The sequence below is a fragment of the Mastigoproctus giganteus genome, chromosome 3 (genome assembly GCF_048544385.1).
Source record: "Mastigoproctus giganteus isolate SK-2022 chromosome 3, ASM4854438v1, whole genome shotgun sequence".
NCBI lineage: Eukaryota > Metazoa > Arthropoda > Arachnida > Uropygi > Thelyphonidae > Mastigoproctus > Mastigoproctus giganteus.
Window position 1 is genome coordinate 229,551,855 of NC_143577.1, and position 21,012 is coordinate 229,572,866.

The following is a 21,012-nucleotide window of genomic DNA, read 5'->3' on the forward strand; positions in this document are numbered from 1 at the left end:
TACTACAACAAATTATAACTGGGAGTTAAATGACTTTTTTTAATAACTGAGAAGAAAGTGGAAGAGAAATTGCTGAAGCTAAAAGTAAACAGGGCACCTGGGTGAATGGGATATATCCAATTATATTAAAGCAGCAGCAGAAAAAGAGGTAAGCAGATCTTCTTTGGCCATAATTATGAAACCATGGATTCAGAGAAGGTTCCTATAGATTTGAGGTGTGTAAATGTCTCTCTCATATACAGTGGGTGATCAAAGGGCAATATGAGCAGTTATAGACCCATAAGCTTGATTTCTGTTCTAGGGAAAATAAGAGTCATTGGTTAAAGAAGTACTGCAGGATTAGCAAGCAGGATTGGAATTATACAGAAACCACAGGATGGATTTGTTAAGGGAGGGATCCTGTCTCACCAAACTGATTAGCTACTATGACACAATAACAAAAGAACTGGATGCAAACAATAATTTTTATCATTGAATATTTAGATTTCAGCAAAGCTTTTGACACTGTTCCACTAGAAGACTGCAATACAAATTGGAGCAGTGTGGCATTAGGAGAAAGTTACTGTAATGGATAGTGGGATCATTGACTGGGAGAAGACAGAGGGTGGTTATACATGAACACTGCTCTCTTTGGACTAATGTTATTAGTGGAGCCCCTTAGGGTTCAACACTGGGGCCCCTCACTGTTCACAGTATTTATTAATGATATTGATGAAGGTATATCAAGCATATTGTCTAAATTTGCAGATGATACCAAGGTTGGTAGGGTGGTTAATGACAGGAATCAAGGCATAACTGCAGCAAGACCTATATAAATTAGGCAGATGGGCTGAAAAGTGGCAACTGCGATTTAACATTAGTAAATGCAAGGTACTGTATAATTGGTATGTAATCCCAGAATAACAACGATTAAGTGGTACTACACTCAAGGTGGTAGAGAATAAAAAAGACTTAGGGATAATTGTATGGTTCAACAGTAAGTTCTTTGCTAGTACAGCCCATAGGGTTCTCTTAATGACATACAGGAACTTTGCCAGAAGGGATAAGGAAGTTTATCTCATTGTATAAGGTCACATTTTGAGTGCTGCATACAGGTTTGAAAGCCTTATGTTAAGAAAGATATGAATCTCTTTCAACAGGTGCAGAGAAGAGTAACCAAATTAGATAAAAACACAAGGGGAACTCTTATCACATTAAGACTTCTTAAAATTGCATTTCTTGGAAACTAGGCATTTGTGAGGAGACCAGATTGAAGCATTTAAGGCTTCAATTGATTGAGTAAACTTAATGATGGTATTCTCACTCTTTCTTGAAAAACAACACACATACACACGCGCGCACACACACACACACACACACACACACACACGCACACACACACACACACACACACACGCACACACACACACACACGCACGCACGCACACACACACACACACACACACACACACACACACACACACACACACACACACACACACACACACCATAAACTTACATTGAAATAGAATGGTTGCTATTGTTATTGTTATTTGATTTTTAGGAGCATTAGCAACTAAGGCCATATTGCTCCGGAGATATGCGGTGGTCATTTCCTGACCTTTCCACATCCTCCGTATTTGGTGGTCATGGGCTCGAACCCTGGTCTGATCAAGACGCATCTGCTATGCACTGCTGCTCCTGCCCACCTGGCTATGGAGGCGCCAGGATGGTTGCAGGATAGATGTATGCAGATTTGCTTTCAGCCAGAGATTAATTGATTGTTGAATTAACTTCATGTGGTGTTGTGAAAGTGAGTAAAGGAAGAATTAGACATTATTAGAGGGAATGGACAGATGAGGTGGGTAGATTTTTTCTGGCTGATGCTTTATAAGTTTGCTTCCTTGTACCATTTTCCATTACTAATAATACTACTGGTCAATTTCTGGCTACCTCTATCATTTCACTAACAGCATGAATGCATTTTCTATATGTGATCTGACACAGATCATATAATGCAATGTTTTATGTAATTGTTTCAGACATATTTCATCAATGACAGGATTATTGGTAGTATTTCTCTATAATGTAACACCACCTCATTTTAACCTTAGTAACTATTGGCCCTGGTTATTTGAAGAATAATGTCTATCTTTTCTGCAAAAAGTACTTCTGTGGTTGGAATCATGGCAAATACAATGGACAACTTTGATATAGTAACAACTTAAAACTACAATAACAGAAAACTAAAATCATAAAGCATTGAGTAAATTTATGCTATTTTTTCACAATGTTGAAGAAGAAATGGTAAATTTCCTCAAAACCTTGTGATTACAGTTTTTCTATAGATTTAGTAGTATTAGTATATAATACAAGAAAGCAAGCTTATAACATCAACAAAAAAAAAAAAAAAAAAAATTCCACATCCCTCCAACAATTTGGCTAGTTCTTCCTTGAATTTTCAAACTACCCACTTTCACAACAACAACAGATGGAAATTTCTTCCAACAACCAACCACCCACTGGTTGAAGGTAAAACCCCAACACAGCTATCCTGTTACCATCCTTCATCAAGTTGAATTTACCCTCCCTTGTATGTAGTCTGAGCAAGAGGAAGAATACCCAGAGGTTCACCAGTGTTAGCATTCGAGGTGAGCAGATGCGCTTCATCAGAGCTCCTCAGTTAAGTGGATTGTTGATTAGTACTTTTAAATATTTGATTTATTTAGATATTGTTTGGATTATTTTGTTATAGGTTTTCCTGTAACAGTTTGATTTTAATAATATTGCAGATATAATTTTTTAAAGTTAATTTTCATTGATATTTAGCTAATTTTATAATGGTAGTTACGAGATCTGCCTTAAACATGTCACAGGGTATTGTGACTCACACAGAAATAGCCGATGGCGATTTACGGGTGAGTCATGATTTAATCCGTTGCGGAACCTGTGAAATGATTTCCAAGGTCGACCTGGTGACTAATCATAGCTCACCTGGGGATTCTTTTCTTTGTGATCAACGTAAGGAGTGCACCGATCTTAAATTACAATTTGGTGCACTGATGGAACAATTTGAGTTCCTGAAAAAACAGGTGCTTGCCCTCGAGAATAATGCATCTGGGAGCTGGTCAGGGACTCAAGACTCCAACAATCTACCAAGTGATGCACACCTGATTCGGGCCTCAAAACAGAAAAACCAAGTGCAAACTACTCTGGTTAAAAAGGACATTGTTTTATTAGGAGACTCCATTGTCAGGGATACGGGGAATATTTTTTGTAATAAGGATATGTGGAGTAGAACCAGGGTATGTCTGCTGGGAGCAACTATTAATGATGTCACCAACAGATTGTCAGATTTTAAGGGGGGTAAAGAGAATATTATTATTCATGTGGGGACTAATGATATTAAACATACACGATCTGGCGATTTGTTGGAAAAATACAAGACCATGCTGAGGAAATGCCGCGAGCTAGGCCACAATGTCTATGTGTCTACAATTCTGCCCAGACACGATAGGAGGGATTATATGTTAAAAGTCTTGTGGATTAACTCAAGACTTGAATGAGTCTGCAAGGCTTTAGGGGGGAAATTTCTATCAGCTTGGCCCACACTTGTACGTAGAAGGAATTTGTTTTGTAGAGACGGGATACACTTAAACAAAGGTGGTGCAAAAGTTTTTGCTAGTATTATTGAGGATACCTTAAAGGTTCAGGGAAACTGCTAGGGGGGGGGGGGTAATACTGACACACGTTTATCTGATAATATTGGTCAAAGTAACTCTTGCACATACTTCAAGAGTTCTTATCTGTTACCCCAACTGGATATATTATCTAGATGTTCTGGGGACAGAAACGTTTGAAGTGAGCGGGTAGCTAATGCCAGGGAAGAGAGCCTAAAAAACTTCTAAAAAACTACTAAACATTTTAGTAACGTTAGAAGTGTCGTTAATAAAATGAGTGAATTCGAACTGCTGGTTAAAACAAGTAATGCGGGCATAATAGGGCTTACGGAAACGTGGTGCCACCCGGAAATTGGGGATGATGAGTTTCAGTATGGCTTGTATAATGTACTTAGGATGGATAGGGTAGATAGAAGGGATGGTGGGGTAATGCTTCTTATCAGAAGCAGCCTGAGTGCAACGATAGCTTTCCCGGATTCAGACGTTTCACATGCTAGTACAGAATCTGTATGGTGCGAGATAGTTGGAAACAAAGGTATAATGCGAGTAGGAGTAATCTACAGACCAGGTGATTGTGAAGATTATGACGAAAGCCTCTACATGCAAATGGAATGGGCAAGTAAGCATCAATGGCTTATTATGGGTGATTTCAATTTGACTCTAATTGATTGGAGCAAATGGGAAGGAAACTCGACACGGGGAACAAAAATTTTTTAAATCAACTAGATGACTGTTATTTGTATCAACATGTCAGGGAAAGTACCAGAGAAAAGAATATCCTAGACCTCATCATCACCCATGAATCAGATGACATAACAGGGCTGACAGTAGAGGAACCAGTAGCAGGAAGTGATTGCGGAGTTCTACAGTGGATGATGATGAGAGGTAGCAGCAGTAAAAGGCAAAGGAATGGGTTTTAATTTCAGAAAAGGAAATTACGATGATGCCTTAAGGTACTAGATGGCCTCTATTAACTGGGTAGATATTGTGCAGAGAATGAATACATTTGAACTGTGATATGCTTTTAAAACAATCACAGATGCCTTGAATGCATATATACCATTAAAAAAAATACTCCACAAGGAGGGTTCCAAGTTGGATGAATAGTGAAGCTGCCACATTACTTGAGCAGAAAAAGATGGCATGGAAAAGTTACAGAGCAATAAAAAGTACTGAAGCCTATAACAGCTACAAGGTGATCTGTAATAGAACCACAGAAAAGGTTTGACAGGCAAAGGCAGTTTATGAGAAATCACTAGCAAACAGAGCAAAGAGGGGGGATAAGGAATTCTTCACATATCTAAATTCCAAGAAGAGCAGGACAAACCAGATCGGACCTTTATGTAAGGAAAAGGGGATAGTATTAAATACACCAGCTGCCGTTGCAGATGAAATCAACAGTCATTTTGCATCGATATTTACAAATGAAAAACCTTTTGTGGCAATGGGAAATTGTGGGAGTGAAGTTGAAAAATATGTAATTAATGATATTGAAATTTCGTAAGATTATTTAATGAAAAAACTTTTGAGCCTACAGGCCAGTAAGGCTCCTGGAGTTGGTGGAATATACCCTATAATCTTAAGGGAGGCGGCAAGTGAGTGCATTGAACCATTGAGGCTAATTATGCGAGCATCACTAGACTCTGGGGAGATTCCCTTGGATTGGAAAAGTGCCAATGTATCTCCCATATATAAGGGTGGCTCTAAGAGTGAACTGGGAAATTATCGACCTGTCAGTCTGACTTCAGTGGTAGGGAAAATCATGGAGCAATGATCAAGAGTGGAATTCAGGATCATTTGGATTGAATTGAAATTCTCAAGGATACTCAGCATGGTTTTATAAAGGGAAAATCATGTTTAACAAATCTGGTTCGCTATTTTGAAAGGGTCACTCACAAGTTGGATTTAGGGAATAATTTCGACATTGTTTATTTGGATTTCAGCAAAGTTTTTGACTCAGTCCCACATGAGTGGTTGCTTTATAAGCTGGAATAGGTTGGAATCACTGGGAAAATCCTTAGATGGATAGCAGGATGGCTTCACGGCAGGAGGCAGAGGGTTGTGATAAATGGCTATTCCTCAGATTGGGTTGATGTAAGAAGTGGGGTTCCCCAAGGATCAGTATTAGGACCACTGTTGTTTTTAATTTTCATAAACAACATCAATGAAGGGATAGAGGGCGTGATGTCTAAGTTTGCAAATTATGTTAAAATTGGTAGAGTAGTTAATGATCACTGTCAAGCTGAGCTTCTTCAGAGAGACCTAGATAGACTTCAGGAATGGTCAGAAAAATGGCAGCTATGCTTTAATCCAACAAAGTGTAAGGTATTACACCTGGGAAACAGTAATCCCAAAATAACTTATTCACTTGGGGGAGTTAAACTAAACCCAGTACTGGAGGAAAGGGACTTGAGTGTTACGATACGGTCAGACATGAAATTCTCTGAGCATTGTAAACAGGTTGCAAGGAAGGCCCATGGTGTCCTATCGATGATCTTTCGAACTTTTGCAAGTAGAGATAGGGACGTGATAATCCCATTATATAAGGCTTATGTTAGACCACACTTGGAATTCTGTGTTCAAGTATGGAGACCGCACCTAAAGAAAGACATCAAGCTTCTTGAAAGGGTTCAAAGACGGGTAACTCGCTTGGTGAGATAGGCAAGAGGGTGTCCTTATGAAGAAAGACTTCGAATATGTGGGTTGCAGAGTTTGGAAAGTAGACACCTTAGAGGAGATTTGATTGAGGTGTTTAAGGCTCTGAGAGGCATCAGTAAAATGAATGAGGATGGATTTTTCAAGATTATAAATGATGCTAGAACTAGGGGACAAATTCAAGTTACAGGGGGAAATGTTTAGATTGGACTGCAGAAAGTTTTATTTTAGCCAGCGAGTTATAAATTACTGGAATAAGTTGCCTACATGGGTGGTAGAGGCTGACAGTTTGGAGAAATTCAAAGGTCATCTGGATAGTACCTTCGGGTCAGGGAAGCGCATGGGATGATAGGTTTAATTTCCTTTTCTTTTACTAATTATTATTATTTATTTATTTATTTTATTTTATTTTTTATTTTTTTGGCCGGTGCAGCATAAGCCATAGGCTTTCTTGCACCATGCGGCCATTACTAATACTAATCACGAGCTCAATCCATTCTACGCATTAAACACCTCAATCAGATCACCTTGCAGGTGTCTAAGTCTCCAGATATTGCAATTTTCAGAATCTTTTTATTATTATTATTATTATTATTATTATTATTAGCCACATAGTGCAAGGAAGCGTGAGGCTTATGATGCACCAGACAAAAAAAAATTTCCGAGTTACCCTGAGAGAGAGAGTGAAGTAGGAAGGAATTACCAAGAAAGAGAAGAATGATGATTCTTCCAGCTCAGGACCCTGGGTGTGGGCCCCATAAGCCCACCCTTTTATTCCTTTCACCAATCTCATCGCCCTTCTCTGCACTTTCACCAGCACATCTCATACTTACTAAAATGAGGCCTCCAGACTTGTATGCAGTATTCCACATGCGACATAACCATTGCCTTGTACAATGGGATAATCACCTCTTTATTCCTGCTAGCAAAGTTCAAGTATATATCATTGACAAAGTCCCATGAGCTGTCCTGGCAACCAGTTTGCAATGCTCAGAGAACTTCATATCTGACTGCATAATTACTTCATATCTGACTGCATAATTACCCACAGGTTTTTTTTTCCACAGATTTTTGGTACTACCCTGAGTGTAGTACCACACAGCACAGCGGGTATGTTAATCTGTGATTACTGTACCCTTATACAGTATCTTGCATTTGTCAGTGTTAAACTTCAATTGCCATTTCTCAGCCGATCTGCCTAATTTTTCTAGATCTCATTGCAGGAGCTTGACACCTAACATACTTTTATCAATATCATTAATAAATATAGAAAACAACAATGGACTCAGCACTGAATTCTGTGGGATCCACTAATAACATTAGTTCAAGAATAGCAGTGCCCATTAATAACCAATCTCAGGCTTCTCCCACTCAACCTTCCTTTTATCCATAGCAATAACTTTCTCTTAATGACACACTGCTCCATTTTATACAGCAGTCTTTTAGGTGCAACAATATCAAAAGGTTCCCCAGAATCCAACTATATGATACCAAATGTATTTTTTGCATCCAGTTCCTTTGTTACTGCATCATAGTATCCAATCAGATTGGTCAGACAAGATTGCTCCATAACAAATCCATGCTGTGATTGCAGTATAACTGCATTTCTGTCTAATCTAGTTAATGCAGTTATGCAGGAAAGTCGTATGTTCCCCCAGAAGATCTTCTGGATTGTCTGGGGGAGCATATGAATGTGATAAAGACTGCAGATTATGGGAGGTCTGCTGTGGCAGAACATTTTGGGAGGGGGAGGAGCACCATCAAATCTTTCCAGCAGATGAAGCTGTTATCATTGACCGGGCACATAGATTTTGGGACCGCAAATGGCTCGAGAGCTTGTGGATTTGCTTCTCTGAGAGCAATACCATTAATAGAGACAGGGGAATCTGCATTCATCCCCCTCTTCGAGGCTGTGGTTCTTGGACGGGATGAGAGGTTCCGCGTGGCACACTCCCGAGGCAATTCCGGTTCCAGTGCACATGGGGAGAAACTGCCCATGCTCCTGTAGAAACACGTGCCATGAACCGTGAGTCTGCTGATATTTAAGGATTTGCCATACAATAAGCTTCACTGTTGAAAAAGGAGGCGGATGCCTCTGAAAACTTCAGTATTTTAGCGCTTTTATTGGTTTTATTATCCTATGTTTTATCTACATTGTTTATTGTAATTTATTTTATTGCTACTGATAAATAGTTACCTTTTTTAATCAGTTTTACTCAGTGTAATTATATCATTCTATTTATTTCATTTTATTTGTATCGTTATTATTTTAATACAACACAATGCTAATTTATTTAATAACGGATGGTGTAGGATTGTACAGTTATTGTGAATATAAATATTCTTAACCCCAGAGACCTATTTGAAGAGAAAAAAAAAAAACATAGCTGGCATGCAGAAAAAACACATTATATATTGCTGACATGGCCCTCCCCAATCCAGGAATGTACAAGAATCACATTTCCCAAATGACAAAGAACAAAGTGAGCTGCCGATGTTAGCAGAAAAAATCCATGAACAGAATTCAAGCTCAAGGAATAGTATATTACTTAAGGGGACTGCATTGGAAACAGTCAACTACATTAATACATAACACCAGTGCTTTTTTTTTGGGATGGTACATATTGGTACGGCATACTGGCACCTTTATTAACAGTGACGTGTGACATTTGGATGCAGTACACTTCGAAATTTGTAATATTCCGTAAATTTTTTCACATGTTTACCTACTATTCAAATAAGCTTAAAATTATTTAACTCAATTTGCATTTTTCACTGTCTATTGTTAAGATAAAACTCTATAACCATTTTTAGAATTCTAAATTACTCAGTTGGACCTCTGTTTAACGAACTCCTCTTGTAGAAATTTTTTTCTTTCTTTTTTTTTTTTAATTCCCCTTGGAAGTTGCATTTAAAATAGTTTCTGTTGAGAGAAGAAAATTTTCATATAACGAACTGCTTAGGAGAGACTTAACTGGGTATGTACTGTTCGCACTTCTGGCCTTCAGGCAACTTAGGAAATTAATGCTGCTGCTAAGTAAGAATTGAGAGAGCTAAAGGGATTACCATTCTACAACTTAGTGGTACCTGGTAAAACCTATCCAACCACCTGTCCCACATACGGAGAAGTCATGCTGGTCAACAGTGAGCAGATCAAGGGGTATTCCCAATGGGCTCTGGTCCACCTTCTACTACAGTGGTGTCCAAACTTTTCCTGTACAGGGACCATATTCAAAGTTAGATTTCTTTTGAGGGCCGCACTTGAGTGATTTGAGAAAAATGTGTGTTTCATTTTCCATATTTTGTTACATGTAAAAGGAAGTTTCTGTTTTCATGTTACCCTTTTTTATTTTCAGGCTATATATAAAAAATGCAAATTCCCAACACTTATGTGTAACAAATCTATGTCGCAAATTTATTTTTTAGATTTTATTAAAGTTATAAAAATATTTTCCCTCTCTCTGTTTACATGGTCACAGCAGCTGAATATCCAAATGACAAAGACATTTTGGACAATTAAAAAAAAAAAAAAGAAAGAAAAAATTAAAATGTAAGAACTAGTGACAATATCAATGACGAAAGAAGGAAAATGGGGACAACGAAGGTATTAAACCTTCTAAACATGAATTGTCGCCATTTGGTGAAAATGAAGTTAGAAAATTGTCAATTAGGTTACAGTTAAATGAAAGAGATATAATTCGTGGATTTCGGGAATACCTAATTGAAAAGATGGTTTCGGAAGAATTGAAGCATTTGATGGACGCTCTGAGTACGATACCAATTTCATTGAGTGAATGTGAATGAGGATTTTCACAAATGACTCATCGTCAGCCCAACCAGAGTTTCATTGATGATAAAAACAGTTTCTTCACTACTGTTTCTTAAATTTTGGTCCACCACTGACCTGCTTCGATCAAGCAAATATGTCGATTCGTGGCTGCTTTGGAAACATCATTCAGAAAAAGACACACAAAGAAGAAGAAAAGAAATCGGCATAGGGTGTCAGATGAAAACTTAATAAAAATTTGGAATATTTTAAAAAAATTTTACTATGAAATTATTTTTACTTATTATTTTTAGGCTCCGTAGTCTAACGAAGGACCTTTATAACGTCACTCGGTTGTCTGTTTGTCTGTCTGTCCGTCCATCCCTTTGACACAGCATTGTATCTCTGGAACCACTCAACCTATTGACTCAAAATTTTGCATGGGTTTGTACATCACAAATGTGGGCCAACACAATGCCATATTGATCATTGTAAACAAAAATTTGTCTGAGAAATGGGGGGGGGTAAATGTGGGGGGGAACAAAAACGTTGTCGATAACCTATAGCTTATTATACACCGTAGGAAAGCACTCAATGAGCAGGTTTAAAATATAATTTTAAAATATTTTTAAAATTAAGTGGCAGCACCAGACAGGAAAATGTGAGTAATTTGTGACCCCCCCCCTCTATTTCCATCGCTAATGGAGCTAAAAATTTAAAAATCACATTAGCTATGCGTGCGTTATTCGATGCTTATCAAGGGAAAACTATTCCGATTGAAATCTATCATTTACTTTTTGTCTTAAAATTAAAAAAAAAAAAACAATTTTTGTATTGCACTATGATAGTGCACTCCTTTGTACTAAGTAACTCTCCTTTTGGTGACAAAAAAGGTTGCTAAATAGTAAGTTAATAATTCTATAAAGGTCATTTATAAATTTTGCGACGAGAGGTATTTTTTAACAATTTTGAAAGCTGGAGTCGTCCCAGCAAGGAGGTACCCAGAGAGCCAGTGTTGAGGAGGCGGTAGTGGGGAGGTGTCTGCACGGAGTCTTGAATGGCTCTCACCTGCCAGTCGCTTCTCCCCCAAGACTTTAATCGCTTCTTCAGGAAGAAGTCGGAGTCGCTTCTCCCAACATTCAGAACAACTGGAAAGATTCAATAGACAATGTTTTTGTTAGTTCCTCAGTTTTAGGCCAAGCCAGGGTACTGTAAACTGTTTTCAGTTACCATAAAGCTCTCTATTTGAGATAATACACTAACAACCATTCTTGACTGTGGACCCTTCATCCTGAGTGCCCTGCACTCAGAAGTTGACCGAGTTATTTACTTATTTTACTCACATTTTACTTTTTTTTTTATATACAGTACTTTAATAATAAATGTAAGCTTAATAAACTGTGTTAATGTAGTAAATTTGTTGTTCTTATTCCAAAAACATTATTACTAAAGTAACAATATCAGGAAAAAAAAAATTTTTAGAGTTCTTTTCATATCATTTTAATTTTCAATTTTTCCTGATAGCAAAGAATGAGTACCGGCACCTATTTTTTTTACAAAAAAAGCACTGCATAACACTATCAAAGTGAACAAATAGAGTTTAAGGCAGGTGGACTCATCAGATAGCTAATGCATGTCTCAACTAGAAACAAACCATCTCAGCCTCACCAGACTTATAAGCACAAGATTGTTCAGCTAAAAAAAAAGAAAACAGAACCGCAACAGGAGAGAAACAGGGTCCACAGCCACTTTGTGGAGAAAAAAGAACTGATGCATCTCAATCTTCCTGACTACTTGATAGTCCATCGGAATAACAGGAACTACAAGGTGTGACAATAAAGTTTCGAGAATAATTCATTTAAAAATTTTATTTTGAAAATTATACAGATGTGAGGCCATCGCCATCATAGTAGTCTCCTTCAGACTGTACACATGCATTCCAGTGTAGGATCCATTGATCATAACATTTCTGGTACTTTCTGGTATCTGTTTTAATACCCACATTACATTACTCTGAATTTCAGAAACTGACTGAAAATGCATTCCTTTCATGACTCCTTTTAGTCGAGGAAATAAAAAGAAGTCACAAGAAGACAAATCAGGTGAATCGGAAGGTGCTGCAACGTTGTAATTTTTTTGCAAAAAGGAAAACCTGTATGGTATCAACTCTAATACAATGATGTGGTTAAACTGAGTCAAACACCAATACTCCACCATAAATATGAAGAGCTGGCAGCAATGAACATATGTTTTTAAAATGAAATTTAGCTGTAAACAAGAAATAAATGAATTCACAAGTATTTGAGTATTCACAAACTCAGTATTCACTGAGTTTGTGAATACTCAAATAGTAATTTGAATACTTTCTATCAATTACTATTTGTTCTTCAGACATCAGAATAAGTGGATTTTAATTATAGCTACCTGGTACATAAAATAACAAAGCATATGGTGGTGAACAAATATCATAAATCAAAGAAAAAAATAACCTATAAAACACTACTTTGGATTAAAACTCACCATTAAAATATTTATTTTTATTGTTTTTTTGAAAAGGACATATATGATTTACAATGCATAAATAAACTGTCATTGTGTGACAATAAAATTTGCAAAACCTGAAAATAAGCTGTTTTGAATCTTTTGATTTATTTCAAAAGAACAGACAGAGATAAAATAATATGATTGTTAATTGAAAAACTGATTAAAAAGGCAATGTTAAGTTAATATTGACTTCAATGAAATAAAGTTCATTGAATGTGTGTTAATGTTAAAAATTAATTTAAAATAAACTATTCAAATAAATGGTATCACCATAGGATTTAAGGGTGTCTGAAAAAGCGAATGAAAACTTTGTTTTTATTTTTTTTTTCACAGAAATGATTTGAAACCAATTACAATAGAAGCCCTTTTAACCAACCTCTGCTTAACTAACTCATCAGCTTATTGATGCTCCCCCTTCCTTGTTTAAAACATCTGTCTGATGCTCACAGAACATTATAGTGTGCCATGGGCACTGGTCGAGTATGACTACAGCTAGTGTAGTACACTATGTCTACTTGTAGGCTTCCTGAGAGGCCAGTTGTGTGTTTGTTCTGTACCATATTTGCACCAGAATTTGTCACTCTAATTACAATATGTAATTTAATTAAATATTATGAAAATTAATATAATATGAGTGAGAAAAGATATTGAGTTGTTTCTATGAAAAATTAGTTGGATGCACTGGAAAGACTCAACAAAGTGAGTCTCTAAAAAAACTGAACTTGAATTATATGTAATTGAAACAAAAGTAAAATATGTAAGAAAAAAAATCATAAACTTGAAGGATTTTGTACTCTGTTTGTTTCATAAGGGTGAAGTTCTTGCTTCACTTTAAAGAAACAAATATTAGAGAAAGCAGACATTATATTACAGCTATGGTTTATGTAAGAAAGACAACACAAAACCATAGAGAAAACCTTGGTATTCCCTAAAAAGAATGATAGTGCAGAGCATTATAGCAAGTGATGAATGGCTTGGACATTAGGGAAAAAATGTCATAGCAATCATGTATTAACAGGTTGAGATTATCTGCTGATCAAAAATTTACAGAAGATTCAAGGTCATTTATAAAGAGAGAAAAATTGATTAGAGAATAATAACTCTAAATTAAGAAAAAGACTGATGGAAAAAAAAAAAAAAAGGCGAGCCTGCCACACAAAGATACAAAAAAATCCAAAGAGAGAATCACAGTAGCAGCCAGCAGCAATGCAATTGGAACTAACAAATTGCTGCTTTTTGTTGTTGGTTTATTGACTAATCCTAGAGCTTTTAAAAATATAAATTGTTCATCATTACCAGTTTACTACCACATTAAAAATCAGCAGGAATGGACTCTTAATTATTCAAAAAATTGTTTTTTAATGAAGCTGTACTTTTTAAAGAAACGCTTGAAGAAAATAATCTTACCTGAAAAGGCTATTCTCTTTCTGGATAATGCTCCTTCACATTCCAGTTATGAGGAACTCAAAGAAGTGGACATAAAGGCCATGCTTTTACCACAGAATGTAAGAGCCTTGATCCAACCTATAGATTAAGGGTTCTAAAAAATCTGAAGAAACAACATAGGTGAAAATCTTTGAGTTCAATTTTGTAAAAAACAGAAGAATCGTTAAAAGTCATCACTGATATGAAATTCCAAGCTGAACATTTACTAAATCTTGGAGAAAACTTTAGTCTTAGGTTGACAAAGCCCTGAACTGCAAGAAGATAAAGAAGAACACAGTTTGTTAACTAATTTCAGGCAAGTTGAAATTTCCAAAGATTTACAGCAAGAAGACTTACAAAAATGAATTCAATAATGCTTTCCTACAAGAAACCACTAAAAATGTCATAAATACAGCTTTACATTACGATGAACAACAGTCTAATTCAACAGTGAACAATGATCATAGTCCCTCCATTTAAATGGAGGGACTATGCTGCAAAATGTCACATTTCATCACCTATACAGATGAAAATTACTGATTTTATGTAAATGTATGTACATGTGTACATTTTTTTTTATGATTCATTGCTTAAACTAACTTTTTGACTCAGCTAACTGTTATTTAAGACTCAGCTAACTGTTATTTAAATAAGATGTAACTGGACTAATATCTTAAGTTCAGATCAGATTAAACTACAAATATCACATGCCCCAACTTATTTAAAAAGAGTAACACTAGTCTACCTACCTCTGTCAACAGCTATCCTAATCTGGAATTAATTCCACATGCTCTCATAGCAGTAATTTCAGGAATAATATTTAATTTATTTATTCTAGGTTTTTTTTTTTTTTTTTTTATATATATATATAATTCTCATCTTTATTACAGTGTACCTACTAAAGATGAATACTTTCTATCAATTACTATTTGCTCTTCAGACATCAGAGTAAGTGGATTTTAATTATAGCTACCTGGTACATAAAATAACAAAGCATATGGCGTTGAACAAATATCATAAATCAAAGAAAAAATAATCTATAAAACACAACTTTGGATTAAAACTCACCATTAAAATAGTCTGACTTTCATTATCTTGAAGGTGATTTGGTATTAAAGATGGAATAATATTTGCATTTGCATCTTTGCTGAGGTTTTGAGCTAAAGGAATACCAGAAAGGTTATGTAGAGGAGCAGCAAATGGAACTACTGCTGGAGAAGGTAAGTATGGAACAGGATCTATAGGTATAAATGGAGGAGTCTGAGTAGCAAATGGTCTACTAAGTGTACTTTGCACAGATATGGGTTTTGATTCAGTATACAAAGGGAGATGTTGAGAAATCGCAGGAAGAGGTACTGGCTTCTGTGGGACAACTGTTGTGGTAAGAAGTTTTGCAGGAAAAGTTGCTTCAACACAAGAAATAGAGTGGGCATCTAATGGATGAACAGAAGGAATGTCATTTGTGCTAATTGGCTGAATGAGAGGAGTAGAGGCAATGTCATCTACTAGGGTTGTTATTTGAAATCTTCCTTTTTTATTAGTACAAGCAGTAGTAGAAGTAGTGGTAGAAGTTGTAGGTGGAAATGAAGTAGCAACAGATAAGGCAACCAATTCACTGTTTACTTGCTTAATCACATTTGTAGACTCTGATGGTGGTGGCAAAAGGATATTTTCTGAAACGGGAATCACTTTAAATCTTGAGGGCTTGCTTGTTGGAGCTTCACTACTACATGAAGTTTCACAAGGTTTGAGTGAGGGTTTTGTCCCACTGACAGGAGCAGGTACAGGCTGCAAAGTCTGCAAAGTATTTACTGCAACGAGAAATTAAGAGAAAAAAAAAAGAATTGCTGGAGCTATAAAAAACTAAGTATAGTTTTTACTGTATTATAAATTAAAGACAAGTGAAAATCAAGACAATTAAAAAATAAATGTGTAAAAGACAATCCTATGTAAAGAACATATCCTAACTTTGAAAGTTGTAAAAAAATATGAGATATATTCCTCATGCAGGATCATGTTCTTTTACAATTATTTTAACTGTTTCCAACAAATTAATGGAAACAAATAAATGGAAACAACAAATTAATAAAAATTAGTCTTGTCACTTTTTTAAATCAAGACAGTGAAAATTAATTGCCTCAGTATACTTCATACATATTTTTAGCACAATTTCAAAACAGCATTGTTATTTAAAATTCTTGAACTTTACAAATTCAAGAATTTTAAATAACATATTTTACAAATGTACATGTCCATGAAATAACAAGTAAATATAATTTTCCAAGTTGCTAATAATTTCATTTTAACAAGCTGCTCTCTTAACACTTTCACAAGTGCTTGCTGCATGTGGATGGGCCCTACAAAGCAAATTTCTGATAGCAGCAAGATTTTATTAGGTAAAAAAAATGATTCTGTTACATAAATGTTTTCAAATGTTAATTTGTTCTTATTTTGACTTCACTGCCCCAGAACTAGAGTAAATTATTAAAAAATCATAACTTAAAAAATCAAAACAAAAATATTTCCACACAAAAAAAATATATATATATATATATAAACAAACCCACTATTCCTTTGTTTTACCCAATAATATCCTCTCTATCTATCTATATATCACTTGTTTTGATTTTTTAAATTTTGTGGCTATGAATTCCAGAGGAATTCTTCAATTTCAACTTTAAGTCCAACTGAGGTCAGAAAGTAAAATCTCCTTCTCCAATTTTCAGAGCTATTTTTGTATTGCTATCTACTATAAACTGTGTTTACAATTAATTGGATATACAGATAAGAGATGGTAGAACATACTGGGAAAAAATTAGAGACAGGCATAATCGAGTCATAATTGAAATAGTCTATTACAGCATTTTCACAATTGATTATATGCAAATTAGTTGATCATGAAAAAAATATATATATATGACAGTGAAAGGATTCAATGTAATGTATGTTATCAATATGAGAGAGAGAAAGTGATTTTGATAACAATCAATGGATCGAATCCCTCCACTATAAATTTTTTATTCTTCATTTGTCTTTCAATTATTGAAATGACTGATTATTAATCATTTGATTATGCTCATCACTAAAAAAAATTCAAGATGATTCACGCATTAACTGATATGTTAATGCATGACACGAGTAATTACAGACCTGTTAGTTTGATTTTTATTCCAGGTTGTAGGATCATCTAGACAAGACAGCAGTAATAATTCTGACACAGCATGAGTTTGTTAAGGGGAAGTCTTGTCTTCCTCTTAACAAATTTGAATAACAAATAAAAATTTTGATTGGATACTATGAAGTAGTCACACAAAGGAACTGGACGCAAAAAATAATTTTGATATCATATACTTGGATTTCAGGACAGATTTTAATACTGTTGAACATGGAAGACTACTGAACAAATTGGAGCAGTATGGCATTAAGGGCAAGTTGCAGCAATGGTTAAAAGGATGGTTGAGTGAGAGAAGAGAGAGAGTGGTTATTAATGAACACTGCTCTTTGTGGACTAAAGTTATTAGTGGTGTTCCCCGGGGTTCGGTGTTGGGCCCATTGTTGCTTTGTATATTTATGAAAGATATTGATGAAGGTATATCAAGCTTAATGTCAAAGTTTGCAGATGATACAAAGGTTGGAAGGTTGTTAATAACAGTAATGACAGTATGCTGCTGCAACAGAATCTGGAAAAGTTGGGCAGATGGGCTGAGAAGTGGCAAATGAAGTTTAACATTGGCAAATGCAAAGTACTGCATATGGGTAGTAGTAACCCCAGAGAAATGTACCAACTGGGAGGTGTTACACTCAGAGTAGTGGCGAATGAAAGAGACCTGAGGCTAATTGTGCAGGCAGATATGAAGTTTTCTGAGCAGTGTAGACAGGCTGCCAGAGTAGGTCATGGGGGTGTTGTCAATGATATACAGGAATTTTGCAAGCAGGGATAAGGAGGTGATTATTCCCTTGTATAAGGCAATGGTCAGGCCACACCTTGAGTACTGCGTACAGGTCTGGAAGCCTCATTTTAGGAAGGATGTAGAGTTGCTTTCTCACTTGGGGTTTAAAATGGCATGCCGTGAAGCCAAGATTTTATCCTAATCTCTAACCTTGCATCCAAAAGTGCACAGAATGAACAAAGATTAAAACTAATACAAAACAGGCAGTAAGAGCCAAGACAGCCAGCTGTATAAGACACAGCAGTTTTTCAAAGAATCAGTGCATGACATGACAATCTTCTAACCAATGGTCAAGGAATTGTCACCAATTCATCAAAAAATTTTTCAAAAATATTTAAAACGCATGGTTTAAAGATTAATATTAAAAAAGATAGGACTATAGCTACATCAAATAATGGAATCAGAGAATGAAGATAATGATTGGTGATAAATAGATAGAAGCAGAGAAATTTGCATATCTTGGCAGTGCAATTCAAAAAGATGGTAGATCTAAATATGATGTTAGAAAGCAAATAGCAAAAATCTATATCATACAGCCTCAGTCTGTTGTAGAGTGATTCCAAGATACCTGTGAAAAGGGACTGAAACTAGCAAACATCTTGGAGGATGCAGTGCTCCTTTATGGAGAAAATATGCCAAAGAAAATAAGCAGTGACTGCTGGATTTTGAAATAGGAGGAAATATTGGAAAAAAAAAAAAAAAAAAAGATTGCCGAACATGCACATACGGACCACATTTAAATAAAAAAAAAAAAAAAAGGGAAACAGAATGCACACAATGGTAAGGCACAGGAAAAATACGATTGCAAAAATAAGATGCCAAATGGGACATACTGTGAGAAAGCAAAGGGAATATCTGAGCAGGTATTCCTTTGCTTTCTCGTGACATGAAGAATGAGAGGAAGACCATGAGTTGTATGGATGGAAAACAACTGGAAATGTATTTAGAAGATGTGCTGATAGATAAGACTAAAGACAGCTTCTGAAACACTTTCTTATGAGCCATTTGCTAGTGTAATGTGGGTAAACGGATAGATACATCATCAAACTTTGAAAGCAAACTATTTGCTAAAATAATACAGTAATGCTTATTAAAACTGATATTTCTTTTTAAGTTAAAATAACAAAATGTGGTATGCACACCTTGCTCAGTAGTAATAGTGGATTTTATATTTGCAGATGTACTACTGCAGTGAATCTTTTCCAGTTCTACTCTTAATCCTTCAAGGTTAGTTGTTACTGTTGGCTTCTGGATAGTTGTTCCTGCTGGTTGTGGAGACACAACAGAAGGTTTTCCACCCTCCTGCAGCTGCAACAAAGATGATTGGGAATTGGCCAGTGGTTGAACAATAGTGGCTGTACTTGGCTGCATTCCTCCAAATTCAGTGTATCCTTGTTCGCTTCCAGAAGTTGGAACATGTACAGGAAGATGGGACTGGAAGAAGATAAGATAAACTGAAATGAATATGTTGATTTGCAAATTATTTTTCATGAAAATATGTACAGTCAGTTCTGCAATAATGTGGTACATGTGTTCCTAAAAATCTCCACGTTGTGATATTTCACACATTAAAAACAACAGAACTTATGGAAAAAATAGGGATAGGGGCAGAGCAGAGCACTCAAAAAAAAAAAAAAAAAAAGTTCAGTCAGGCAAGTAAAACAGTAAAAAAAGTTCGAAACCCAATAACATTGCTAACACAAATTTAAACATCTTAAATTTCTAATAAATAAATAAATATTACAGTAAATATAGCACTTTACCTTGACAAGATATGAAGTTTGTTTGATTGATATTTCTGTTCACTGACATTTTCTTTTTTTTTTTATTGTAAAATTTAAAACAGTAAAAAAGATTAGCAATCAATAATGATGAATATGGCAAGCACAAAAGAGAATATTCTGAAAATTTATTTGTTTTTTATATGATTGAAGAGGAAGGGGAAACACATCTCACCATTACATAAAAACCCACAGAATTACAGCTATCAGTATTATTGCAAATGCAATAAGATTGAGTTTGCTACCTGTTTATAATTAGACTGTGCTAACAGAAAGTCCAATAAACCAGGAACTGCAAATTGTTTTTATTGTTTCATGGTAGTGACCTCAGAAATGTGCTTCCTCCGCTTGCACTATCCTGCCTCACGAAATTTCTGTTCGAACAGAAATTCTTGTGAATACAGCAAATGATAAGTTTGATAAAAGTGTCTCCTACCAATACAATTACAGTAAATGGGAAATATAGCTCTCACACATTTGATGTTTAACATTTTTTAAGCTTCGTAAACTTGTATGTATTGCTGCACAGGCCGCTACATACAGCTTAGTGCTGGGTTTACGTTCACCTGGTGTTATTCGCAAACGAAATCGCACGTGAGCCAACGCGAAAATCACATTATAGTTGTGTTGTTCCCTAATATATCAGTCACGTTGGAGCAAATTTGCATTGCGAAAATGTGCATTATAGCAGAACTGACTATACAAATATCTGAATGTAAATTTAAAAGCAAAGATCATATTTTGGGAATGAAAAAAGTATGCATGATTTATTTATTTACTTTGGCAGATATCATTGACACTGCATTGGGACTACCTTACCCATACTGTAAAAGAATGTGCTAATTTTATTCTTTTTGTTTTTTTGGCTTTATTTCACATTTCTTCTACTGTTATGGACAAGTATAGAAACACAGTTCCTGATACATGGTCAGGTGTAGTTCCAACGAAACTGAGTTTCGTTGACATAGTGGTAACAGTTGTGTAGGAGCAAGGTGTTCATAATGGCATGTCAGCTAGAATGTTACTCCAAGTTCAAGGTAAATGGAACAGTACGATTTTTGAATTACCTGACCATGTATCAATATTTACTTCAGCTGATATCAGACTTTGCATTTTTGCAATCCCTGTATTTAACTTATAACTAAATTTGCCCATCCATATTTGATGACAACTCGACCACCTTTTATTATATTTTACTTTATTTTGTTTAATCATTTGGTATTAATAATTTT

At 35.5% G+C, this 21,012-nt stretch overlaps 1 protein-coding gene across 5 annotated transcripts in view; it reads right to left on the minus strand.

Annotated features, from left to right (window-relative positions):
- The window catches only part of LOC150088826 (uncharacterized), a 518,204-nt gene that overhangs the window by 22,887 nt on the left and 474,305 nt on the right, over positions 1–21,012 (minus strand). For all 5 annotated transcript variants that reach the window (XM_090369685.1, XM_090369682.1, XM_090369683.1 and 2 more), the window contains 2 exons: positions 19,142–19,433; positions 15,118–15,860 (listed from right to left, as the gene is read on the minus strand). In XM_090369685.1, coding sequence (XP_090225811.1) covers positions 15,118–15,860; positions 19,142–19,433 — 1,035 coding nt within the window. The remainder of the gene's footprint in view (positions 1–15,117; positions 15,861–19,141; positions 19,434–21,012) is intronic.